At 52.4% G+C, this 26,156-nt stretch overlaps 1 protein-coding gene across 3 annotated transcripts; it reads right to left on the minus strand.

Annotated features, from left to right (window-relative positions):
- Positions 1-2,317: 2,317 nt before the first annotated feature.
- LOC144276521 (caspase-1-like) lies at positions 2,318-23,730 on the minus strand. 3 transcript variants are annotated; one of them, XM_077836644.1, is made up of 9 exons: positions 23,622-23,730; positions 20,155-20,427; positions 19,092-19,189; positions 17,635-17,808; positions 17,071-17,305; positions 16,792-16,944; positions 11,110-11,219; positions 8,438-8,543; positions 6,175-6,312 (listed from the first exon to the last, which is right to left on the minus strand). In XM_077836644.1, exons 1-8 carry the CDS (start codon positions 23,626-23,628, stop codon positions 8,451-8,453), a joined length of 1,143 nt encoding a protein of 380 aa, XP_077692770.1. In that variant the 5' UTR covers positions 23,629-23,730; the 3' UTR covers positions 6,175-6,312; positions 8,438-8,450. The 3 variants fall into 3 exon arrangements, with proteins under 3 accessions (XP_077692769.1, XP_077692771.1, XP_077692770.1); XM_077836643.1 differs by lacking the exon at positions 8,438-8,543 and having other exon boundaries at positions 2,318-6,312; XM_077836645.1 differs by lacking the exons at positions 8,438-8,543; positions 19,092-19,189; positions 23,622-23,730 and having other exon boundaries at positions 2,318-6,312; positions 20,155-20,309.
- Positions 23,731-26,156: the final 2,426 nt, after the last annotated feature.

Genomic DNA, 26,156 nt, shown 5'->3' on the forward strand with positions numbered 1-26,156 from the left:
TTTATCATAATGGTGTCCAGGTTTTGCCAGAACAGTGAAACGTCTTGGGAGGAAAGAAGGATGAAAATGAAAAAAACTGTAGGTCACCTTAAATAAATACAGGCATAGCATAAAAGCATTGATTTCATGGCTTTAGAACCAAGGATAAACACGTCAATTGCTGGCTGTGAGCTCACTTTAAAAAACTGGTATGAGGAAAACAGAACCCTATTTCAGAACCACCTTCCTTTTCTCTAGCCAGGGAAGATGAAAATGCTTTCCCAGTGTTTAACACCACAATATTTAGTGACTGTCAGCAACTTCTGCTCAGGGAGGGGGGGCAAACTGAGGCAGAGAATCCTATAGTAATAAAATCAGAGCCGAGCACTAATTGCTTTTTCGTCCTGTCTGTGTGGCTTCTGGAATGTCTGGAGAAATATGAACTCCAGCATGATTAAAGAAAGCATGTTCCTTTTCTTTGAGACAAGTTACAAGGAGATGCAAATAGAGTCAAGGTGACAAGCACCCAGCTGTGGGATGCAACCAGCCTGCTTGGTGGCTTTAAAGCAGGCGAGGAGGCATTCACATTCTGGAATTGACTGTCAGTGAAACACAAAAGTGAGTCTCTAGCCTTCCTGTGCCTGCTAAAATCTTCCAAATGTGAACCAAGTGTAACTGAAGCAGCAGGAGCTTCTCACGTCTGGGACTCAGATTCTGAGAGATGTGATCTTCCCTGCCCCCGTTCCCTGCCAACTGCATGGACACTCTTTAAAAGCACCATTATAGAGGCTCAAACTAAATGTACCCCCACTCCCAAAAAATACCACCATGGCTTAACAACAGAGTAAAAGAAGTGGTTAGAGGCAAAAAGGCATCCTTCAAAAACTGGAAGTCAAATCTTACTGAAAAATAAATAGAAAGGAACAGAAGTTCTGGCAAGTCAGTGGGAAAGTATGCTAAGGCAGGCCAAGAAAGAATTCGAAGAACAACTAGCTAACGACACTAACAGCAACATTTTGGGTAAGTATACCCACCAAACAGGCAGTGGGGCCACTGGACAATTGAGGTACTAAACGAGCACTGAAGAAAGACAAGGCTGTTGCAGAGAAGATAAATACATTCTTTGGATTGGTTTTCACTGTAGAGGATACAGGGGAGATCCCCACCCCTGAGCCATCTGTCCTAGCTTGAGGTGTCAATAGAGGAGGCTTTGTCACAAGTTAATAAATTAAACAGTAATAAGTCACCAGGACCAGACGGTATCACCCAAGGGTTCTGAAGGAACTCAGATGTGAAATTGCAGAACTACTAACGGTGGTATTTAACCTATTGCTTAAATCAGCCTCTCTGTCAGATGACTGGAAGGTAGCTAATGCAACCCTGATTTTTTAAAAATGCTCCAGAGGCAGTCCTGGCAATCACAGCCTAACTTCCATACCAGGCAAATTGGTTGAAAGTACCGTAAAGAAGAGAATTCTCAGACACCTAGATAAACACGATATGTTGAGGAAGAGTCAGTCAACCTGGCTTTTGTAAAGGGCAATCATGCCTCACCAATCTCTTAGAATTCCTTGAGATCTACAAACATGGATAAGGATGATCCAGTGGATAGAGTGTACTTGGACTTTCAGAAAGCCTTTGACAAGGTCGCTCATCCAAAGCTCTTCAGCAAACTAATCCCATAATCAGTCATGGGATAAGATGGATCAGTAACTGGTTAAAAGACAAGAAACAAAAAACAAAAAAAGTAGGAATAAATGGCTAGTTTTCACAACAGAAAGAGGTAAATAGCAGATGCACCCAATGATTTGTACTGGGACATGCTACTCAACATATTCATAAATGATCCAGAAAAGGGAGTGAGGTGGCAAAATGTGCAGACAATACTAAATTACTCAAGATAAGTAAGTCCAAAGCAAACTGTGAAGAGTTACAAAGGGACCTCACTAAACTGGGTGATTGGGCAACAAAATGGCAGATGAAATTCAGTGTTGATAAATGCAAAGTAATGCACACTGGGAAAAATAATCCCAACTATATGTACAAAATGATGGGGTCTAAATGAGCTGTTACCACTCAAGAAATAGATCTTGGAGTCACTGTGGATAGTTCTCTGAAAACATCTCCTCAATATGCAGTGGCAGTCAAAAAAGCTAACTAAGTTAGGAATGGTTTCAGAGTAACAGCCGTGTTAGTCTGTATTCGCAAAAAGAAAAGGAGTACTTGTGGCACCTTAGAGACTAACCAATTTATTTGAGCATGAGCTTTCGTGAGCTACAGTTCACTTCATCGGATGCAGTGAGCTGTAGCTCACAAAAGCTCATGCTCAAATAAATTGATTAGTCTCTAAGGTGCCACAAGTACTCCTTTTCTTTTTAAGTTAGGAATCATTAGGAGAGGGATAGATAAAGAGAAAATATTACAGTGCTACTATATAAATCCATGGTACGCCCACACCTGGAATACTGTGTGCAGTTTTGGTTACCCTATCTCAAAAAAGGTATAATTGGAACAGGTGCAGCGAAGAGCAACAAAAATGATGAGGGGGACGGAACAGCTTCCATAGAAGGAGAGATTAAAAAGACTGGGACTGTTCATTTTAGAAAAGAGATGACTGAGGGGGTAAAAATAGAAGTCTATAAAATCAGGAACATATGAAGAAAGAGAATAGGGAAGTGTTATTTACGCCTTGACATAACACACAAACTAGGGGTCACCCAATAAAATTAATAGGCAGCAGATTTAAGACAAACAAAAGGAAGTATTTCTTCACACAACGCATAGTCAACCTGCCATCAGATGTTGTGAAGACCAAAAGCATACCTGGATTCAAAAAATAATTAGGTAAGTTCATAGAGGATGAACAATCAATGGCTATTAACCAAGATGTTCAGGAACGCAACCCCATGTACCAGGGTATCCTTAAACCAACAACTTCCAGAAGCTGGGACTATTAGGGTGTGGGGAGCAGGTGGGGAGGAGCAGGAGTTGCTCTAGGGAAGGAAATGTAGAGCGGAGAAAGGTTAAAGATAATGGTGGTCCTGAGAGAGAGCCTGTTTCCTAGTGAGTGATGCTGAATGTGACAGGCTTCTGAACCAACCCTTAATAATGAGTGGGATTCTGCCGTGGATCGAGCAGTATGGAGTCCTAAACTTAGACCATGGGCCATCATGAAATTGGAATTGTTCCTTTCCACAGAATGAGCCTGACCCACTGAAATACAGTAATCAAGGTGGAGAGGTTTGTGGGAACCCTAAAATCATTCCTGGTATTGTCCAACGCCAAGCATTCAAAAGTCCTGCATCAGACACCCCAAATTCCTGAGACTGGCTGCAATATACTGGGGTTCTGTTCACTGGTCTCCTAGGATTTGAGCTTTTGGCGGGGGGTCACACTGAGATTTCCTCTGCACCCAAGAGAGCTAGAAACTTCCACCTCGTTTTCAAATGGAAGCTGAGATCCGATGAAGTGAGCTGTAGCTCATGAAAGCTCATGCTCAAATAAATTGGTTAGTCTCTAAGGTGCCACAAGTACTCCTTTTCTTTTTGCGAATACAGACTAACACGGCTGTTACTCTGAAACTCACATAATCACCTAACCCTAGGAGCTGGGGATTTGAGAAACAGCCCAGCGATTGTGAGATTAACAACATCTGAAGAGAGGGTCAGAGGATGCAGACACAAAGCATAAAGGAATAAAAGGCACTTCCCCCTTCCGCTCTCAAAGACAAAGCCAGAACATGAATGTTGGACCCTTTGGCAGAACGTTGTGAAAGGCCCACTTTCAATGTACAAAGGAATTCTGTGGGCGAGACACCTGCAGACGCTATTATACCTCGGTCCTCAGGTTCAGACACAGTTGCTCCCTTCCCCATCTCTTCCCTTTTTTTCTGCCACCTTAGTCCTACACTGTAGCCGTTGGCTTAGCAGGCACTGAATTGAGTTTGATTAGTAATCAAGTGTTCCTTGCAGCCCCTCAATGGCAGAAAGAGGGATTGTGATAATTCTTTAGGTGTTGCAGCAGAAGTGGGTTAAGACAGCTGGGGATTTATCTGCCAGTTTAGGGCTTCTGATGCCATAGCACCAATCGGGGCTGCGATGGAGCCTGCATTGCAGAGGATGATGTCCTTGCACCACTTCATGGCCTCTTAGGGCTGGTGTTTCAGATAGAAATACTCCTTATAGAGCCCTACGGTTCTCCTAGCTCTGCTTTGGGAATACAATCAGACCAGTCTGGGAGGCATCAAGAGCTTGATTTCTAGGAGGGCTGAGCACCCACAGCTGAACGTGGAACAATTTACCAAGAGTCCTGGTGGATTCTTTATCGCTGACAATTTTTCAGCCAAGATGGGATGTTTCTCTCAAAGCTCTGCTCTAGGAATTAAGTTCGGGCAGGTCTCTTACCTGTGCTCTACAGGAGGTCACACTAGAAGGTCACAATGGTCCTTTTTTCCCTTGGAATGTATGAAATCGATGAACTGGAGCTAAAGGGAATTGCTGGTTCTTGGCATCTCTGGAAATGAGGGTACAAATGGCCAGAAACAATCCATCGGAAGAGGTGCTCACAAGCACAGAAAAGTATTTTTTAAAATGGCCCCGAGATGAGTTCTAATGTCTCTAAAACCACCCAAACTGCCGTTCCCGTCCCTACACTCATCACTTTTCAAGAAAATGGTAAAACCACCCATAAAAGTAACCACAGGCAATGAGACAGGGAAACCAGAGAGAGTGTGCCCAGAAAGCAGCACAACGGCGGAGAGGGGCAAGGACACCTCTGGTCCCAGGAGTTGCTTACTCCCTTGCCCCAGCCATAGGAATAGCCCAGAAAGCAACAAAGCTAAATTCTCCTTTCATCACTTCACCCCATTAGTCCTAGTTCTACCCCCCATGTATCATGCCAAAGAACCCTGCTCCCTTCCTGATGTTCTTGCCTTGCAGTGGTGTAGATGGGTGTCTCTCGCTCATCATTAAGGACAAAAAGGGCTGCTCTAGAGGGAGAGGGATCTGTTCTTAGCACTGGTGCCAAGGACAGAAGTGATGGGCTTAGGTTTAATAGAGAAAGGTGGGTTAAGCACTAAGCCAAATGTCATGGACCACTTGCAGCCTCAGCTCTCTGAAGTCTGGAGTTGACACTGGGCAGAATGTGGCCCTATAATTACGGAGAATGAGAACAAGATAGCGAACAGCTCAGTGAGGTTGGGAAATCACCACTGCAACTATTCAAGGCTCAGCCTGGCTGCCATCTAGTGGGGATGACTTGGAGTGAGCTCAGTTAACCCAGCCTCGCTGTAAGGGGAACGGACACAGGCCCCTTCCATTCCAGGGGGTCTGTGAATCGCTGGTAGCGAGAGAAGACAGCTGCTGCTGGCTAACCTCCATGTTCCCCTCAGAGTTCAGCAGAATTAGCCCGGGTGATCAGCACCGGGTGTGAGCACTGGGTTAGTCTAACCTGGCTGTGAGCAGCCACACTGCAAAGCCCTGCCCGAATTACTGCGTCCCCACGGGTGCTGCGATCCCCTGTGGGTCGCTAGCACCTTTGGGGCATAGCCCATGGTTCTTTGTGCTGCTGTAAGGTGAGCCGCTGTATGACTCTTTCCCAGTGCATTTGTGGAACACGCCTGTCCTGGGCACCTGGGGGGGATTGTGGGAAGGCAGAGGTGGACAGTCAGCACTCGAGTGATTTAGCCTGCATCCTCGCGGCAAAGTGAGCAGGCTCCCAGCCGCAGTGAAAGCAGCACCATGCTCTAACCCACCCTCAGCTGGGGCAGCTAGCCCGGGTGGAAAGCCCAGGAGAGAGGGTTTTATATGCGGAGGGGAGGGGACAAGAGCCTAGGCTAACTACAGTGAAGACGCCCCTGGTGTTGATATCCCTAATGGGAGACTCCAGCTTTTTACCAAGAAGGATGTGGCTGAGACTCACTTATCTGACTGTCCTGGGGACTCAAAGTCTGGCTACCAGAGGGAATGATCAGAGTGTGTACTGGATCTCAGGGATGGGGCCCTCTAGGATGTCAGTGCTGTAGGATCTAGATAGCTGGAGGGTGCTGCTGTCTCGCTAGGAAAAGCCATTTTATAGAGATGTGGCAGCAGGAGCTTCAAGGCTGATGCTATGGTTGTCCTGTCACAAAGAGAAGGCACTTCCCCAGGGGAAGGGGCTGGTGAGAAGCTGAAGGCACTTCTGGCAGTTCAGAGGAAAGCTACAGGTGGAAAGTGTGCAGGCAGCCGGAGGAGAGACCTTGAGCTTTGTGCCAGTGTTGAATGTGCAGACGCTGTCCTTCAGGAAGGTGCCGACGCTGACTGTGGCAGGGCCCCCATGGGACATGCCCTGTCTTATCTGGAGAGGAGAGAGAAGAGCAACAGTTCACCAGTGCAGCCTGGCAGCACAGGCCACACAGTGGCTCTTTCTCCCCAGGAGGGACTTTGCATTCGCTAAGGATGCCATGTGTGTGGGAGTCTCATTTCTAGGCCGGAGCTCCTTCAGGCAAGCCTGGGGAACTCCCTTAGTACTTAGGGATATCATACCCTTGAAGGCAGCAGGAGCAGGGTAGAGCACATGGCTGGTCCCTGCTGAATATAAATGCAGCTCTCTGAACGTCCTGTCACTTCCTTCCTCAGCAAAGACGGTCACTGCAAGAGAGACACTGGCTCTTCCACCAGTGATTCTGCATCCCAGTGGTGCTCATCAATATCCCTTCCTCTGCCTCCTAGTCTGATCCAGTAAATGGGCCATTGCCTCTGATCTCCAGGGTCAGGGGTTTTGGGGAAGGGGATGGGGAGAGACTGAATTTGGGGAGCTTGAGAGAGGTTTTTACTTGTGCACATCTGTCCACTCTGCAGGGGTTTTACAACTGGTTTACACATGTGCCCGGAACTCAGGGTGCCCTCCATCATAACAAACAGTCTTTTGCTCTTCTGTGACTCCCTCCAATCGGTCAGTGCCTTGCTGGTGATGCTGTGCCCAGAACAGTCAACTCGCCCTTGCTCCATAATTTGCTGTCTCTGTGTTTAACGCAAATCACTGGCTTATTACACTACAACTTGTGGCTACCAAAGCCCCAAGCTCCCGCTCAGCAGCGCTGCTTCCTGGCTGGGGGTTTGTTTTGGGTGTTTTTTTCACAAAAGGAATTTTCTGCATTTCTCCATCATGAATCTCATTTTGTTATTTCCTGCCCACGTTTCTACACTCATGGATTGGCCATGTCCCTGTTAATGGTCCCAACCCCGCCAACTTACTCCCCTCTCTTCCTTCACAATGACAGATATTTGATAAAAGCAGGTCTAACACTGTTCTTCCCACAGGATACATTGCTGCAGATCATTTCCTTTCTTTCCTGAGCCTCCTGCCGGTTTTCCATCCCAAGAGTATCACATCCAGCCCAGTGGGAGATCATTTCAGCTAAGAGTGTAATAAACTCAGGGGTGAAAGTAAGGCAGTACAGGCCGGTGTGGTGTACCGGTAAAAAGTAGCCACCAGTACCGGCCCTACCGTTTTAATGTCGCTGCCCCTTTTGCGCCCCCCCCATCGGCAGCCCTGCCGGGTCCCTACCAGCAGGGCCACTGATGGGGGGGCACAAAAGGGGCAGCAACGTTAAAGCCCCGGGCCCTTTAAATCACCGCTGGAGCCCTGGGCGGCGCAGGCCAGGGAGCGCAGATGGACTGGCTGGGGGGATGCTGACTCCCAGCCCCACCTCTTCCGCCCGAGGCCCTGCCCCTTCTGGGGGGGCCAGAGCGGCTCCGTGCTGGTAAGAGCTCCATTTTACACTCACCCCTGAATAAACTTCTGCTTTACTAATATCCAGCTATTGTAGCTGCTGCATTCCCATTCTCCACTACCTTTATGGTTCAGTCTCAGAGAAGCTATTGTTTGGCTGAGATGATTTGCCCCTTCTCCCCATGCTGCTTCCTGCTCAGAGTTCCAATGCCCTGGAGAGGGTTACAGAGTTTTCTGTTTATTACATTGCTTCACTAGGGCTTGAAATTGCACTCCCCGGATGCCGAGTTTCCCTCCCCTTTTGCTTCTTTCCTCTTCCTTCCTGGAGAGGTGTAAATCTTGTGGCTTCCCCTGTGTTTCCCTAGAATTAAAAGTCCTTTTCTGTGATACATGTCACTCATTTCTTCCAGCACAAAGCTGCTCTAAGAAGAGAGGATTAGCCACAGAAAGTTTTGACTACTAGAACTTGTCTGTCCAGGCCTTTTCCTTCAAACAGCCAGTGTCTACGGAGAGATTTTAGTTCAGTTCAGAGGATGGAGAGATCTAAGTCGCCTGAACCCTAACGTAAGGGGAGAAGCTGCCATCGAAGTAGAATCTAGATCTGCCAGACCCTGGTCAATCTGGAATCAGGAATGGAAGGTGAATTTACATGCTACATCTGGAACGAGAGCCCTGTCCCTTCAAAACATGTGCAGTTACTGGTCATAGTAGAAATGTTTGTTGAGAGACTCCAGAAGAAGATACTTACTGTGGGGCTGGTTCTAATGGCCTGGGAACAGATAGAACTTTTTTATCATGGTAGTTCTTTCCTTCGTGGGCATCTGACGAGGAAAATTTTGAAAAGAGAGCTGGACCTGAGATTGGGAGGAGAGGTCAGATCAGTCACAATTCCAGGGGACCGGCAGCACTTTAAACACAAAACAATCTGCTGCTAGAAAGCATGGACCTTGAATAACGTTGGGGAGAACAGGGAGAATCAGGAGCAGAAATTCCCCTGGGAATCTGCATGATGATCATGACAGCCAGGCTGCACCTCTGCCTCCACTAGAACACCTGCGTGCTCGAGCCACCTCTGGTACAAACACCTCACATGCTATGCATGTCACAGTGCGTGCCTGCCACAGCAGCCATGCTCAGGCTGCTCCTGTCGGACCCAAGAACACAAGGAACGCTGCTGCGGTCACCAAAACCCTTTCTGAACGAACTCTCCAGGGCAGTGGCTCTTTGAGAGCTGGATGGCAGGGTGGAGCTGGAAGGTTCCATGGCAGCTGGTGAGAGAGACAAAGAAAAAGGGGCTGGATGGGGAAAGGCAAGCTCAGGATGGGGGAGGTAACAGTGTGGAGGAACCAGGGTCCCAGGCGGGAGAAGAAATGGACAAAAACCTGCCCCCACCAGAAGGCTTGGAGAGAAGACGGGGAGAGGGTCTGGGCTTGATGCAGAAATTATTGGGTGAGGTTCCCTGACCTGCGTTATGCAGGAGGTCAGATTAGATCATTGCAATGGTTCCTTCTGGCCTTAAACAATGTGATTTGTGTGAGTCAGATTGACACAGAGAATGTCCCCACGGTCACTTCCCAGCAGAGCTGCAGGGTCTGCACTTACCAGCTGTGTAGTGGAGGAAAGTAAGTAAATTGTTTGTTTCTGAAATGAACATTACTGGACCATCTTTGGAACAACAGCTTGAGTGGGTATGGATGGAGGGAAGTTTCACAGCAGAACCCCATCCCAGGGCTGGACCCAGGCCCACAAAGGGATTTAGGCACCTGCAGCCCAATTTTAGGCACCATTGTGGCCCACAAAACTGCTGCTCAGCAGTAGGCCCATAAACTCTATACTTCTACTGGAAACGTCTCCTAGACGCCTATATTCCTGCCGCTGGCCATGCACTCAAAGGCCCATCTCCCACCTAACTCTCAGCACAATCCTCAAGCTAGGTGGAGACAGACATTCCCCCTAGGGTGACCAGACAGCAAGCGTGAAAAATCAGGACAGGGGTTGGGGGGTAATAGGCGCCTATATAAGACAAAGCCCCGAATATCAGGACTGTCCCTATAAAATCGGGACATCTGGTCACCCTAGTTCCCCCACCTATCTTGCCTGTGGGGTCAGTCCAGTAGGTGTGCTCTGAGCACGCCTAACTCCAAACAAAACATCGGGGGATGAGGAGAGGACAGGAAGATGTGTCCTCTATCCCCCTGCTTAGGGCAGTCACCTGGGATGTGGGAGACCCCCGTTCAATTCCCTGCTCTGCCTGATGAGGAGGTGGGATTAGAACAGGATGAGCACTCTGACCACTGGACTGTAGGGTCACTCACACTCTGTCTCCAGCCCAGTTAACTATTTATCCACGGAGGAATGGCTGCAACAGGAGTGACCAGGGAGCCCCACAACAGACTATCCTAGAGCCCAGTGGTTAGTGTCCTCTCCTGAGACAGGAGTCCCCTACTCCTATCAAGCAGATGAGGGACTTGAAGCTGGGTCTCTCTCATCCCAGGGGAGCCCTGACCACTAGACTAAGGTTTTGAGGGAGGATACGATTTTGTCACGGATTCTGTGACTTTAACAAACCTCTGTGAGTTCTTTGGCTTCAGCTCCAGCCTCTGCCATAGGGGCTGGAATCCCCCCCACCCACCACCCCACTTGGGTTGTCAGTGTCCCCACACAGGGCTCGAGCTTCACTCCCCCAGGTGGTCAGACCCCACTGTTATTTTTAGGAAAAGTCAGGGACGGGTCACGAGCTTCTGTGAATTTTTGTTCGTTGCCCGCGCCCTGTCTGTGATTTTTACTAAAAATACCCGTGACAGAATGTTAGCCTTAGTTATGACGGAGGACGCCCCCACCCCGGTCATATGGGGTGGAGCTGGGGTGCACCACCGCTGTTCCTGCAAGAAACAGCTCACACAGAGGGGTTCCTGTGGAGCACAAGGGGAGACAGGCACCTCCCTGCAGCCCGGGCTTAGGTGCCTAACGCTCTGCGAGGGATGGGGCTTAGCACACATCCCTCTCATTGGCATCTCCCATTGGCCAGCTTAGGTGGCTCCCCACCTACCACGCTGGCTTTTGTGGATGCCATCCTTTGGGCCTGTCTCCCCCCATGCACCTCACAGGGAGGTGGAATCCGCTAGGTGGCAGGTTGCTTCCAATTCGGCACTGCAAGGCCTACGTCCCTTTGTGGATCCGGCCAGGCCATTGCCTCTCCACTCAGATTCCCCTGAAGACGTGCGCTGTGAACTCTGCTAAGATTCCCCTGGTCAAACAGACACGGAGCACGTTTTTAATATACTGTGGATGCCTGTAGGGGATGATCTGCATGAGCAGCCAGAGCTCCTCATGGGGCTGGGGACAGGTCCCTGCTGTGGTACTGCTGATGGTTAGCAGGGGAGCGTGTTCCCAGTCACCCAGCAGGAAGGACAGAGTCACCTTTCGGAAGATCTCCTCCAAGGGGAAGCGCCAGGCATTGGTTCGGAGCTGCTCTATCAGGTAGGTGATGAAGACGGAGCCAGTTTTTGGAGATCTCCAGGACAAAGTGTCTGTGGAGAAAAAGGGCTGTTACACAACTTGGAGCAGGGCTGCTTCTCCCTCTAGACTATAACAGACACGGGAGATGTGGGGGCTGGGGCTGGCGAAGGGATTTCACCCTTCACAGAGCAGCTGGGAGTGCTCAATGAGGCTGAAGATAAGGGAAGAGAAAAGGAATTACTAGGAGGGCAAAGCTGAGCGGTTCTGGCCAGTCGCTGCGGGGTGAGGGAGAGGAACAGGCGGGTCAGGCTGGTAAGGCTGTTCATTGGCGATCGAGGGCTGCGAGGGATTGCCACAGACACAGCACTATGGCAAGCAGACCCATTCATAGCTGAGGCCAGAAGGGGCCTGTACCAGGGTGGCTTCCCCATGGGCTGGAGAGCTGAAGGCCAAGCCAGCCCTGTTGACAAGGATGAGCCACGCCTCGGGAGAACCAAGTGGTCCCATGGTAAAAGGCAGCCAGAAGCTGCAGGCTGAGGGTGGCTGAGCCTGCCAGAAGCAGGAGAAAGCTCTCCAGGCAGGGAGAGACGGACAGACCCTCAGGGCGGAGGGGCTGGGCCCAGCGGTAGCTGTAGCTCATGAAAGCTTACGCTCAAATCAATGGGTCAGTCTCTAAGGTGCCACAAGTCCCCCTGTTCTTTTTGCGACTACAGACTAACAGGGCTGCTGCTCTGAAACCTGCCTCAGGCTGTGGTTTGTTTTGAAAGCCTTTGTGTTAGATGCTGGGAGAGGGAGCCTAAAATACAGTCAGGGGACCAGTGTGCACCGGAGGCTCAATACACAGGATCCTTTGTGTCTGAATTACTCTGTGAACTGTGACGTCTCCACGGGCTGCAGAAGAGACGAGATAGCCACAGAGAGGCTGGAGAGCAACCTCCAACCACGAGAAGGTGCTTGGGAGGCAATAGGTGGCCACACAGCTTCAGGGCCATTACAATGATCTAAGCCAGGGGTTTCCAAACTTTGCTCCCCCAAGGACTCCTTTGGCATTTTACTAAGTGTCCTGGACCCCTTTCATTCCCAGTCCTAGCAGAACGCCCTGCCAGTGCGACCCCCACACAGTGCGGTCACACTGCACGGGGGATGCCGTTTTGGTCTAAAAAGGGCTCCTCCATGCAGCAAAAGTGCCAGAACATTGTTCCGGCATATTCTGGCCCTGGCTCAAGGGACGGACCCTCATGTGACCCATGGTGGACCCCACTTTGGGAACTATTGATCTCCTGTACAGCACAGGCCAGAGAACAAATGGAAAGGGCAAAAGCAGAACAGATCTGAGTCTCTGGTTATCCCAGAGAGGGACTGTCACCTGCAAGGCTTTCTGGAAAGCTCGCTAGCTAGAGGGCTTCCCATTCCAAGTCTCTGGGTCACAGATCTCCTGCAGGAAATCCAGGGCTGTTGGGCCCTGATTGTACTACAGTACCATACCCTGTTACCCCCACTCTTTGTCTTCACCCATAACTATTTTACATCTGGGGACAATGTAGACCTTCAGATCAGCGGCACTGCTATGGGTACCCGCATGGCCCCACAGGATGCCAACATTTTTATGGCTGACTTAGAACAACACATCCTCAGCTCTCGTCCCCTAACGCCCCTACTCTACTTGCGCTACATTGATGACATCTTCATCATCTGGACCCATGGAAAAGAAGCCCTTGAGGAATTCCACCATGATTTCAACAATTTCCATCCCACCATCAACCTCAGCCTGGTCCAGTCCACACAAGAGATCCACTTCCTGGACACTACAGTGATAATAAACGACGGTCACATAAACACCACCCTATACCGGAAACCTACTGACCACTATACCTACCTACATGCCTCCAGCTTTCACCCTGACCACACCACACGATCCATCGTCTACAGCCAAGCTCTGCGATACAACCGCATTTGCTCCAACCCCTCAGACACAGACAAACACCTACAAGATCTCTATCAAGCATTCTTACAACTACAATACCCACCTGCTGAAGTGAAGAAACAGATTGATAGAGCCAGAAGAGTTCCCAGAAGTCACCTACTACAGGACAGGCCCAACAAAGAAAATAACAGAACGCCACTAGCCGTCACCTTCAGCCCCCAACTAAAACCCCTCCTACACATTATTAAGGATCTACAACCTATCCTGAAGGATGACCCAACGCTCTCACAAATCTTGGGAGACAGGCCAGTCCTTGCCTACAGACAGCCCCCCAACCTGAAGCAAATACTCACCAGCAACCACACACCACACAACAGAACTACTAACCCAGGAACCTATCCTTGCAACAAAGCCCGTTGCCAACTATGCCCACATATCTATTCAGAGGTCACCATCACAAGGCCTAATAACATCAGCCACACCATCAGAGGCTCGTTCACCTGCACATCCACTAATGTGATATATGCCATCATGGATTCACCAAGGGAAGGTCATGCCTGACTAATCTAATCGCCTTCTATGATGAGATTACTGGTTCTGTGGATGAAGGGAAAGCAGTGGATGTATTGTTTCTTGACTTTAGCAAAGCTTTTGACACAGTCTCCCACAGTATTCTTGTCAGCAAGTTAAAGAAGTACGGGCTGGATGAATGCACTATAAGGTGGGTAGAAAGTTGGCTAGATTGTCGGGCTCAACGGGTAGTGATCAATGGCTCCATGTCTAGTTGGCAGCCGGTGTCAAGTGGAGTGCCCCAGGGGTCGGTCCTGGGGCCGGTTTTGTTCAATATCTTCATAAAGGATCTGGAGGATGGTGTGGATTGCACTCTCAGCAAATTTGCGGATGATACTAAACTGGGAGGAGTGGTAGATACGCTGGAGGGCAGGGATAGGATCCAGAGGGACCTAGACAAATTGGAGGATTGGGCCAAAAGAAATCTGATGAGGTTCAATAAGGATAAGTGCAGGGTCCTGCACTTAGGACGGAAGAACCCAATGCACAGCTACAGACTAGGGACCGAATGGCTCGGCAGCAGTTCTGCGGAAAAGGACCTAGAGGTGACAGTGGACGAGAAGCTGGATATGAGTCAGCAGTGTGCCCTTGTTGCCAAGAAGGCCAATGGCATTTTGGGATGTATAAGTAGGGGCATAGCGAGCAGATCAAGGGACGTGATCGTCCCGCTCTATTCGACATTGGTGAGGCCTCATCTGGAGTACTGTGTCCAGTTTTGGGCCCCACACTACAAGAAGGATGTGGATAAATTGGAAAGAGTCCAGCGAAGGGCAACAAAAATGATTAGGGGTCTGGAGCACATGACTGATGAGGAGAGGCTGAGGGAACTGGGATTGTTTAGTCTGCAGAAGAGAAGAATGAGGGGGGATTTGATAGCTACTTTCAACTACCTGAGAGGTGGTTCCAGAGAGGATGGTTCTAGACTATTCTCAGTGGTAGAAGAGGACAGGACAAGGAGTAATGGTCTCAAGTTGCAGTGGGGGAGGTTTAGGTTGGATATTAGGAAAAACTTTTTCACTAGGAGGGTGGTGAAACACTGGAATGCGTTGCCTAGGGAGGTGGTGGAATCTCCTTCCTTAGAAGTTTTTAAAGTCAGGCTTGACAAAGCCCTGGCTGGGATGATTTAATTGGGGATTGGTCCTGCTTTTGAGCAGGGGGTTGGGCTAGATGACCTCCTGAGGTCCCTTCCAACCCTGATATTCTATGATTCTATGTGCCAGCAATGCCCCTCTGCCATGTACATTGGTCAAACTGGACAGTCTCTACGTAAAAGAATAAATGGACACAAATCAGATGTCAAGGATTATAACATTCATAAACCAGTCGGAGAACATTTCAATCTCTCTGGTCACGCGATTACAGACATGAAAGTTGCTATATTACAACAAAAAAACTTCAAATCCAGACTCCAGCGAGAAACTGTTGAATTGGAATTCATTTGCAAATTGGATACAATTAACTTAGGCTTGAATAGAGACTGGGAGTGGCTAAGTCATTATGCAAGGTAACCTATTTCCCCTTGTTTTTTCCTACCCCGCCCCCCACCCCCCAGACGTTCTTGTTAAACCCTGGATTTGTGCTGGAAATGGCCCACCTTGATTATCATACACATTGTAAGGAGAGCGGTCACTTTAGATAAGCTATTACCAGCAGGAGAGTGGGTTTGTGGGGGGGGGGTGAGAAAACCTGGATTTGTGCTGGAAATGGCCCAACTTGAATATCATACACATTGTAAGGAGAGTGATCACTTTAGATAAGCTATTACCAGCAGGAGAGTGGGGTGGGGGGAGGTATTTTTTCATGCTTTGTGTGTATATAAAAAGATCTTCTACACTTTCCACAGCATGCATCCGATGAAGTGAGCTGTAGCTCACGAAAGCTTATGCTCAAATAAATTGGTTAGTCTCTAAGGTGTCACAAGTCCTCCTTTCCTTTTTGAGAATACAGACTAACACGGCTGTTACTCTGAAATTTGTCAAGCCAGGCTCTGCTCAATTCAGTTTAGTGAGTCCCCTCTGCAGAGCTAGATACACAGCACTGGCCGGGGGCCAAGAGGCTACTAGAAACTGTGAGTGCAGCCTCCCGGCTCTAGGCACAGTCAGGAATGAGCCTCTGGACTTCCTGGCACACGGGCTGGCCTGGGAGGACTCCAGGCAGTTGGGTGGGTGGCTTGTGCTCCAGCATCTAAACTTTGCTTTCAAAAGTGTTCTCTCTAGTTTTTTATGTCCATGTGTGGAATGAATTTTGTTATGTGCATCAATATGGAGGTGATGTGTGGTGGGGATGGGGCCAAGGGGTTTGGAGTGTGGGAGGGGGCTCAGGGCTGGGGCAGAGGGTTGGGGTGTGCCGGGAAGAGGGCTCTGGCTGGGGGTGCGGGCTCTAGGGTGGTCTCGGGGATGAGGGGTTTGGGGTGCAGGCTGTCCCGGGGCTGCGGCAGGGAGAGAGGACTCTCCCCAACCCTCTCTCCCGCAGCAGCATCTGGGCTGCGGGGGAGAGGCCCCTCTCCCCACCGCAGCAACTCCAGGGCTGGGGGAGAGCGTCTCTCCCCATCGCGGCAGGTCCGGGGCTGGGGCCAGGGGAGAGGCACCTCTCCCCGCTGCAGCCCTAAGCACCTGTGTGGCCCTTGATAGGCTGCTGTGCAACGCGCAGCTTAGAGGGAACTTAGACACCCGAAGGGAGATGTCAGAGAGCCAGGTCGAGAGACAGGATTGAACGGCAGGAGACAGGCGAGGCATGGAGAGAGCTGTGTGAGCCATCAGCATAGAGATGAGAGCTGAGTCCTGTGAAACTGTCCAGAGGGTGAAGGGAGATGAACCAAGGGCAGAGCCCCTGGGAATTCCCTGAGAGTGGCAGGGGGCAGCCCCACTAAAAGGGCTCATGTTCAGAGGGGTAGGAGAGGACAGTGTCTCAGTGCCCAGCGAGTGGCTGGGAGGTCGAGACTGGAGTAGAGGCCCTAAGGGCTGGCCAGGAGGAGGCTACTGGAGGCCGTGGTGGGAGCAGATCAGCAGAGCAGAGAGAGCAGATCGGGGCTGGGAGGGACCCCAGGCAGAGCTGGATGCATGGGCTCAGCCAATTTAGAGCCAATGCTCTCGGTGCATGTCACAGCCCCATCCCCCACAGTCCCAGGCCAGCTCCTGGCAGCCAGTTACCTGGCGTTGTAGCTTGGAAACAGATGAAATCACTCTCCACGTGGATTTGGTGACTTGCATCATCTTCTAACCCTTCAGGGGGCAGCGGAGCAAGGCTGGAGCCATCTCCCGGGAGCTCTGCAGAGTCACTCACCCACACCTGTCCGTGGTTCTCTGGGAAACATGGGCACCAGTTACAGCCAAGATCAGGCCATGTTTTCCCGTTCCCACATCCCCGTTCCAGTGGGTGCCCTTCCCCTGGTGGCAGGCCACCAGCCCCGTCCCAGAGTGCAGGCTCACCCCCACGGCAGGCCTGAATGATGATCACTTTGGGTTTTTCCACCAGTGCCTGGCAGTTCCTGTTGTTGAAGGTGCTGTAGATGGTGTCAATGGGAAGGATGTCTGTGGACTCGTCTTGGCAATTTGTCCCGCACAGGCCAGCCCTGACGCCATGAGACATGAGCACAAGGAAGGTGCTATCCGAGGTCCGGTGCTCGTTCCGAGCAGCAAACTGCTTCAGGGTCTCCACCATGGCCTGAAAGCAACGCAGGGACAGCAGTGTCAGTGAACAGCAGCCAGAAGAATGACTGCTACTCCTGCGAGCACCATTGAGGGGTGGCGGGGCAAGACCTCCAGCAGCAGCAGCCAGTGCTCTCTTGGATGGAGCATTCCATGGAGAGAGTGTTCCCATCCCAGAGAGGGCTTTGGGAGAGATCTGACATCCCCCTACTGGCAGCTCCTAGGAGGAACCAGCCCCAGGACCCTTGCCAAGGGGGGACTGAGCCAGGAATGAACCAAGCAAAGGTCACAGCATCTTCCCCAGGGGCCTGAGATAGTCACTGGTGTCTTGGGGAGATCCTGTACCTGGGCATTTAAGTTGCAGTGGATTTCCACCTTGTATCCCAGCCCTTCTAGAAGCCTCTTCATCCCTTTCATGTCCACGTCAGCCCCGTCCCTCCTGCGGAGATGGTCAAACTCAACATTACAGATGATGAGGGCCAGGCGGGTTCGCGTCGCCTTGTCCCGGATGGAATAGATCTGTAAGAAAGGAAAACTCACGCTGGGCCGGTCACGACGCAACCCTCACTTTAGCGGCCCAGTGCACGTGGCAGGATGGAGCCACGACCCATAGGGAGGTTGTTACCCACATCTCTAGATACCACTCCTCAAATTACCAAGGAGCCCCTTCTGCTCCATGCCCCTTAGCATTCCTACAAGGAGACTGTCACATGGCTTCTGGGCAGTAGGGTCTCTGTGGAGGAAGAGTGGCCCCCCCAAGTACCCTCTCATGGGGGCTGTTGTTGAAGGGGAAAGGGTCTATGTCATCCTGGTGGATGCAGCCAAACTTAGCCCAGTACGATACACACAGCCAGAAACATAGCTGGGGCCACTACAGCCAAACACCCCGGCACAGCTGGGCCAGAGGCTGAGTGGGGAGAGCTAGGATCCAGCCTGATCCCAACGTCTGCATAGCCAGGAGGTGGAGCATGGGGTGGTCTCTGACTGGGGTTCGTGTCGGCTGGTGGAGGGCTACTGTAGTTTGAGCGTGTGCGGTGGTTTCTAATGGGGTCTGCTAGCAAAAATGAGTCTGTGAGGCTGCGCAAAACCCCAGGAAAGCACTGCCTTGGGCCGGAGCTCCTGCCTTCAGAGCGTTTTTAAGGGGCCAATGGAGCATGAGGATGATCTTGGTCTTTGGCGTATAAAGCAAACCTGCCTGTGATTAGTCCCTCCTGCCCGCATCGCATGGGGCTGGCTGGGCATGGCCTCCACAGAGGAGCCTGCAGCACCTTCACAAGCATCATGGAGAAGCTTCGCTTCCTCTTGGTGACTGGTCCCCAACGGCTCGGGTGACCTAGGGAGGGCTCGGAAAGGTCTTGCTGCTTCCAAGGCTTCCCCCTCCCTGACACCACACAGCTGGTCTGGCGCTGGGCGCAGCGACCAAGGGATCGGATCAGCTGCCCCAGGCCATCACGCTGCTGTCAGTGCTTCAACGGGATCTAGCAGGAAGGGGCAACTTGCAGCCTCCGTGCAGCTAAAATCAAACACTGTCAAACCGCCGAGACCAACCACTTCTCTGGCTCCACATGGCACAGACAGAGGTGTAGGGCTTGGGGGGCAAAATTGTCAAGGGTGCTTTCCACACCCCCTGCACCCCAGTCCCTGAGGCCCCATCGGGGAGTGCAATGGCACTCATGCTGTACACGTTCACAGTGATGCTGGAGGTAAAATCTGGCTGTAGCCAGCAGGCTGTGCCTGAGCTCTGGGGTCTCTGCCACACACACACGACAGGGGAGGAGCCCAAAGGGAGCAGCACAGAGCACCTCCTTTGCTTCCTCCTTCTGGATCCGCTGGACGAATTCCTGGGGGCAGGGACAGATCCATTCCTGAGATGGCTCTGGCTGGGTTTCTGCAGCAGACCCTGGGATCATAAACCCCACATTAGCTGAGAGGAGGCAGTTAGTAGCTGGGAGCCACACGTGCTGTCCTGAAATCCCCACTGGGAAAGGCAGAGGGAGAAATGCAGAACAGCCCACGTCTCCTCCTGAGACAGGGAGCAGCAAGGCGAGGTGGCTCACCCTCCACACTGGCTAGTGCGATGGGTTGGGTCTGCGAGGGCACAAGCCACTGCCTGCTGGGGGGCTGGGATAGGCAGGGCCATGACTGTCCAACTTGGGGGAGTATCCCCCATTCAGCAGAGACAGCCTGAGTTGTCCCTCTCCATCACCATGTCTGCATAGCCCCTCGACTGCCACTATGCACCTGGGAGTGACAGGATCATGGAACGTGGTGAGTGGACTCAGGGCATCCCTGCCCCATTGTGCCACGGGTTCCCTGCTCTGGAAAGAGGGCAGCATCTCCACACTCTGAGCAGCATCTGGGGCCTGGCTCAGCTGCTGCCAAGCCCTTGCACCAAGGGGAGATCACAGTGTGAGGAACCCCACCCCCAGCAGGACGCTCATGGGCGAGCACCTCTGCCGCTCAGGGCAGGAAGCTGCTCTGTCCTTTGCTGATGCCCAGCCCGGAGGTGTGGGTCAGCCTGGCCTCTCTTGCTGCCCTGTTGTTGGGAATCAGGGGCCTGGGGAATCCCAGTGCAGACAAAGCCTGTGTTTGGAAAGAGCAGGGCACGTCTGTGACATTGGCTCTGCCATTGCGTGGCTAGTGGGAAACATAGGCCCAGGCAGCAGCACCCAGGCCTTTGCAGCTCATTTAATAACCAGCATGCACATGTCACACACCCTGGAGGGGGAGAGAACCCTGCACGGAGAGGGGCTCCCAAAGGCCAGCGCCCATGGGAGACCCCCTGCACAGCCCAGCCTCCTGCCCAGCTGCCCATGCATGCAGCCCCACAGAGACTGGAGAATCGGCCATTGTGGCACCACTCACCCGAGGGGGGTCTGAGCCCCAGCTCCGAGGCCAGGTGGACATCTCTGAAGCAGAGGCGCTCGATGAATATTTCACTGGCTCTGGCACCCTTTTTCCTCACCCCATCAATCAGACACCTGGCTTGGTCACTCTTCTTACTGCAGCTCTCCCTCACCTCCTCCACTTCCTCCTCGTTCAGCACCCGTCTCTCCAGCAGGTCGTCCAGGAGGGTGCTGATCACAGCCTTGCTCACACTCTCCACAAACCTGATCCGCACGTTGCTTAACTTCCGGTCTGTAAGAGCAGCCACGTGAGCCCCTGGGGCCGCCCCTGGGGCCTCCCCTCGGGGCCCCGCCAGCCCCCGGGGTGTTTGCACCTTCCCATGGCAGCGCCAGGCCCTGTGTGCAGGTACCGTGCTATACCTGGCAGCTCCTTCGTATGGGGGTTGCACTAGTGGAGCTCCCGTAGGGACCAGCTGATACAGCCATGGCCCACCCCACAGCCTTCCACGTACACCCCACACATTCCTTCACACACAACCCCCCGATCTCCCACTCACTCCACCAGCCTCCAGCGCCTGACAAGCACTCACACACACTGGGCTGGCTCGCTAGCCCGGGACTTTTTTATGAGGATTCCATTTCGTTTTCCAGACTCGCAGCCTTCATTACAGTGAGTCCCTCGCTGTTCCTGGCATGACAAGACCCTGCAGTTAGCCCTGCCTGTGGCTGCACTGCTCGGCACGGGGAGGCCTGTCCCAGCCCTCAGTGAGGAGTTAGCTCAGACCTCCGATGGCAATGTCGGTAACTGTTTCACGTGCGAGTAAATGGTCAGGTTAAACGCTGTTGGTGGCCGTGACAGCTGCTTGCAGTCAGGGTAAAGAAGCAATTAAGCTCCCTTGTGGAACCAGAGAGCTGACACAAGAGGAGCGCCCGCCCATGCCAGCCCATAAGGAAGCCAGCTACGGCTGTGGAGGGATTTCACTGAGTGAGGGTTGGGGCGGGGTGTGTCTGAGAGACACGGCAGACGCACCAGAGGAGCAGCAAGGAAGCACCAGACACAGCCATGTTTCCATGGGTCGTGCAACCCTGAGAAAAGCGCAGAGCTCCAGGAGCTGCGAGGCCAGAGCCTGGTGACCCAGAATGCCCAGCTGCTCGGCTCTGCGCTGAACGGGCAGGAAGTGGCAGAGCTAAAAGGGCTAATGAGTAGTCTTAACTCTGCCCCTCCCCAGAGTGACACTGTCTGGCTTCTCTTTCGCAATGGGGACATGGCTCCCTTTGTGTTACAGCCTGCCTGCAATGGGGGAGCGGGAGGGGAATATCATAGGGAACTTAGGGCTGGGCTACACTGAAAATTCACATCGGGCCTAGCTATGTCTCCCAGGTGCAAAACAATCCACGCCCTCGAGAGAGAGACGCAGGGCAAGTCTACGCTTAAAAGGCTGCATCAGCACAGCTGCACCCGTCTTCACAGCGCTTAAGTGAAGACGCCCCTACACCGGCGGGAGAGTTTCTCCCATTGGCGTGATTAATCCACCTCCGCCCGAAGCAGTAGCTGTGTCCACGGGACAAGCTCTCACTGACACAGTGCTGTCTGCCCAGGCTAGGTGGGTGTAACTACAGCGCTCAGGGGCATGGATTTTTCACACACCCAAGCATCTAAGTCTGTAGTGTAGCTCTGGCTGTATGCCTGTATCTATCCAACCCATCTCCTGGTGGAGGAAGTGCTAGGTCAGTGGAAGAATTCTGCCATCGATTTAGCTGCCTCCTCTTGGGGAGGTGGATAAACGACAGTGATGGGAAACCCCTCTGCTCGCTGCAGGGAATGGCCCCACTGCCACGTCTGAAGTGCAGACATCCCCTAAGGCCTGGACTACACTAGGAAATTTGGTCAGCAGAACTCCACTCCCCAGAGCAACGCAGTTAAACCGGCCTAAGCCCTGGTGTACACAGGGCTAGCGCTCTTGGGAGGTGGCGTGCATGTGCCGATGGGAGAACCCCTCCTAGCAGGGTAGGAGGGATTCACTGACCCGCTCCAGCCGCACCCCTGTGGCGTTAAGCCCTGAGTGTGTAAACGTAACGCCGCCACTGGTGCTGAAAGCTTGGAACTGTTTTTCCTAAAGCTCCCAGGTTGTCTATAGTCCAGGGCTTGCCCTTGGGGAAGCAGGGAGGGCACCAGATCACTTCTTGACTGGGGGCAGTGCTGCCAAGGCCAACGGTGATGGACTAGGCCCAGAGCAAGCTCCTGCCCAGCCCAGGAGGAGAGTCAGCTCCAGCTAGACACCTAAACCCAGATCGAGGCACCCAAGTGCGAATAGCCTGCAATAGTCAGGCCACGTATTTCGGGATCTAAATCCCCAGGCGAACATGGTTGGCCTTAACCTTCGCCCTCGTTCCCCCTTCTGTAAATGGGGCCAGGGAATAGCCTGTCACGGGCAGGGTGGGGTATGGATGAAGCGCTAACAATCCCCAGACGGCATGTTCAGCCCCGAGCAGCCAGGGAGCTAGTGGCCCCGACACCCAGCTTCTTTGCAAAAATCTTTCTATTGCAGGCAGCCGGGCCTGGCCCCAGCTCACACTGACGGGCTCTGCACCTGTGGCAGGAGGCTCCCTGCTTGTGCAGGTTCGGCCACATCGCAAAGGATCCTTGGACTGGCTCTACCTGAGCTCCTGCCATTGACTGGCCAGGTGGGGGAGCAGGGGAACGGGCCAGCTCTGTGTGGGGCACAGGTGGGGGATGCTGTGGCACTGGTCTGGGGCTGCTGGCCAGCTCTCCCTAGCCCAGGCTGGATTCAATACCTTGGGGCCCTCCCTCAGGGTATGCTTTATTCCTTCAAACAAAACCCACCCAAAGTAACACAAAACAGGCTGCAGGAGCCCCGCCTGCCCCCTCTAGGGCCAGTCCACCCCCCCCGCCCCTCCCCCTCCTGGAGCTCTGCTCCAGCTGAGCTCCCTCAGCCCTCCACAAACCCCTGGCCCCTTCCCAGCTGGGGCTGAAAACTGAACAGGGCTGGCTGGCCTCATGCCCTTAAAGGGGCAAAACATCCCCTGTGACACGTCCCTTGTGGGGGGAGTGAGGAACGAGAGGGCGCTGGCCCCGTCTGAGCAGAAGGTGGCAAGGAAGGCGGGATACCATGGAACAGTCCTCATCGGGGCGGGGAGCAGAGTGGGTAGAGGGTGGGAGGGGGGCTGGCGCCATCCAGAGGGAGTGGGCAGGGATTGGGAAGTTGGAGGGGGGGCTTGCCCCATCCGGAGGGGAGGAAGGAAGGAGGGGAAGAGCACAGCACCAGCCCCCCCCCGGAGGAGCAGGAAGGAGCATTTACTCAAGCCCAGAGGCCTGGCCTCGTGTCTGGCAGGAGCAGAGGCTGCCCACGCCTGCAGCTGCCAGGCCCCAGGCAGGGTGTGCACCAGGGCCTGAGGAGGGGGGACAAAACAGAGCCCAGCCTCCCTCCTGTCTCTACCTGAGGCTGCCCAGGCCCCTTCACTCACCAGCCATCGCCTCCAGGCTGAGGCCCCGCTCAACTTGCACCGTTCACCAAGAAGTCTCCGTAACAGAAAGTGAAAGTGATGCCTGGTCCCCTCCTCTTCCTGCCGCTCCCAAAGCCTGCACTGGTGTAAGGGGAGCGGGGCTCCGCACACAGGCAGGGTGGGGATGGCCAGGAGTCAGGGGGAGAATAGGTGTCTACATAAGAAAAAAGCCCAAATCTTGGGACTGTCCCTATAAAATCAGGACATCTGGTCACCCTATGCAGCCCTCGCCCTAGGGAGGCTGGTGAGCTGGAGAACAGTGCGGCAGCTGAGGCCTGGCACACATGGGGGATTTCTGAGCCAGGCCCCAGATCAGCATCCAGGCCCAGGGCAGGGTGTGCAGCAAAGGCACAATTCTCTGTGATAATCAGCCCTTCCTTTCACAGCAATGAGCACTGGGAACAGAGGACCCAGGGAATAAATGACACCTGGCAACCCCTGTGATTTTATTGCAAGTCTCAGATGCAAGACCCTAGCTCCCATAGGCAGGAAACCCAGCATCATTACTAGGCGGCTACTGCCACCTGCTGGTTGGCCAGGGGAGGTCAGTCTTGGAGCTTTGCCAAGGAACAAAACAAAGCTTCAGAGTATTCGCAAAAAGAAAAGGAGTACTTGTTGGGGCTCCTTTAGGGGGAGTATTGCCACACGGCCTGTCGCAGGCTTGCTGTCCTTCTCGTAGCCTCACTGCTTGGGCCCTGGTTATTTGTCTGCTTCGCCATCTCCTTCCTGCCCAAGGCTGGAGCACAGCACACACAGCCTGAGCTCCAGGGTGCACTGGAGAACAAACAAGTCAGCCAAATCCAAGGGAAATTCCTGTCTAACTCCCTCTTGGGGTACTGAAAGGAAGGAGGTCCTACCTTGATGGAAAACCCACCCCCACTTCAGTCACTGTGTTAGGATATAGATGTTCAGGCCTGTCTGTAAAGGCCTAGACTCTAAGAATTTAGGTGTATTCTTATCACTTGGCTAGTTAGAGGTATAAAAGAAAGAATCAAAATCACTGTCTGCCGGTGTAAGGGCCTTCTCTTACTGTGACAGTCTGAGGCCCTGTGCTTAGGCTAAGGCCTTTGGCCAAGCAATAGAGGCAGCCATAAGCTGGGAAGCGACCGGTCACCCCTTCACGTTCCAACCTAGTCCCATTGAAATCAGGTGCTATTGGGCTGTTAGGAATATACTCCTGTCCTGATAACGCCTGTCACCTCCAGAGAAAGGGAAGTGCCTAGAAGATGTAAAAGGAAACTTAGTTTGATAGCATCCTGTCCGGCAAGAACTCACTTATCAATACTGGGATGTGAAATCCTCACTTCTGTATTGTTTTGTCATTATAGTTCCCGCTTTGCTATTGTTTATTGGCATGGTCTCTGTCTGGTTCTGTGATTGTTTCTGTCTGCTGTATAATTAATTTTGCTGGGTGTAAACTAATTAAGGTGGTGGGATATAATTGGTTACCTAATCATGTTACAATATGTTAGGATTGGTTAGTTAAATTTCAGTAGAATGATTGGTTAAGGTATAGCTAAGAATATTACTATATAAATTAGGGGCAAACAGGAAGTAAGTTGGGATTTGAAAATAAGGAAAAAGGAACTTGTATTTAAGCTTGCTGGAAGTTCACCCCAATAAACATCGAATTGTTTGCACCTTCGGACTTCGGGTATTGTTGCTCTCTGTTCATGCGAGAAGGACCAGGGAAGGAAGCGGGTGAAGGAATAAGCCCCCTAACACCTTGGTGCTGGGACTTGGATACATCGCACTGGATAGGTGAGTGGCAGCCTGTAAGTCCCCCTCCCCAACAGTCCGCGCAGCTGCTTGGAGGGGGTATGGCAAACTCTCGTGATGGTAGTTGTGGGTTCTGGCAAGCTGGGGTAATGGATTTTTTGAACAAATGGATAAGGAAGAATCAGGGCCCATACCAGGTTCAGGAGTCCACCTGGGATGAGATTGAGAAGGAGATGGGAGAGGTTTGGGGAGACCCTAAGGGAAAGGAGTGTAGGAAAAAGGGAATGGTATTACAAGGTTTGTGTGCTGGGATGGCATACTGGGTAAAAAGGGAAGCTGATCTCCTCCAGCACATTAAGGATTTGGAGGGGATTGTGGATCAGCAACGGATTTTAACAGAAAAATCCGTGTTAGCAGTAGAGGTAGCGGATTTGAAGGCAAGGGATGCTGCACGGACAGAGGAGTCTTGTGAGGCAATCCGGAGAGAGAGGGACGAACTGCTGGGGAGAGTAGGAGACTTAGAGGAGGAATTGTATCATTGTAAACATGGGGGCAATGGACTTGGGGACCCCAAACCATCCACCCCACTAATGGAACTGAAGGAGACACCTCCACCACCCTACCCTGAAAAAACACTGTACCCACCACTGCCAGGGGACGTTGTAAGCCGGCGATCCACAGTTACAGCCCCTGCGAGAGAGGCTACCCAGGAGGAACTGCAGGAGGCAGGAATAGTGGCCCCGGTTGCGGGGTGGGAGGACCATGCCCCATAAGTAG

This window comes from Eretmochelys imbricata, chromosome 17 (assembly GCF_965152235.1).
Source record: "Eretmochelys imbricata isolate rEreImb1 chromosome 17, rEreImb1.hap1, whole genome shotgun sequence".
Lineage (NCBI taxonomy): Eukaryota > Metazoa > Chordata > Testudines > Cheloniidae > Eretmochelys > Eretmochelys imbricata.

Coding starts and splice junctions, on each gene's coding strand:
- LOC144276521 (XM_077836643.1), bottom strand. Junction 17,306..17,634: donor ACTGCAACTTAAATGCCCAG/GTACAGGATCTC, acceptor CGTTGCTTTCAG/GCCATGGTGGAGACCCTGAA. Junction 11,220..16,791: donor TTTCCAAGCTACAACGCCAG/GTAACTGGCTGC, acceptor TTTTCTCCACAG/ACACTTTGTCCTGGAGATCT.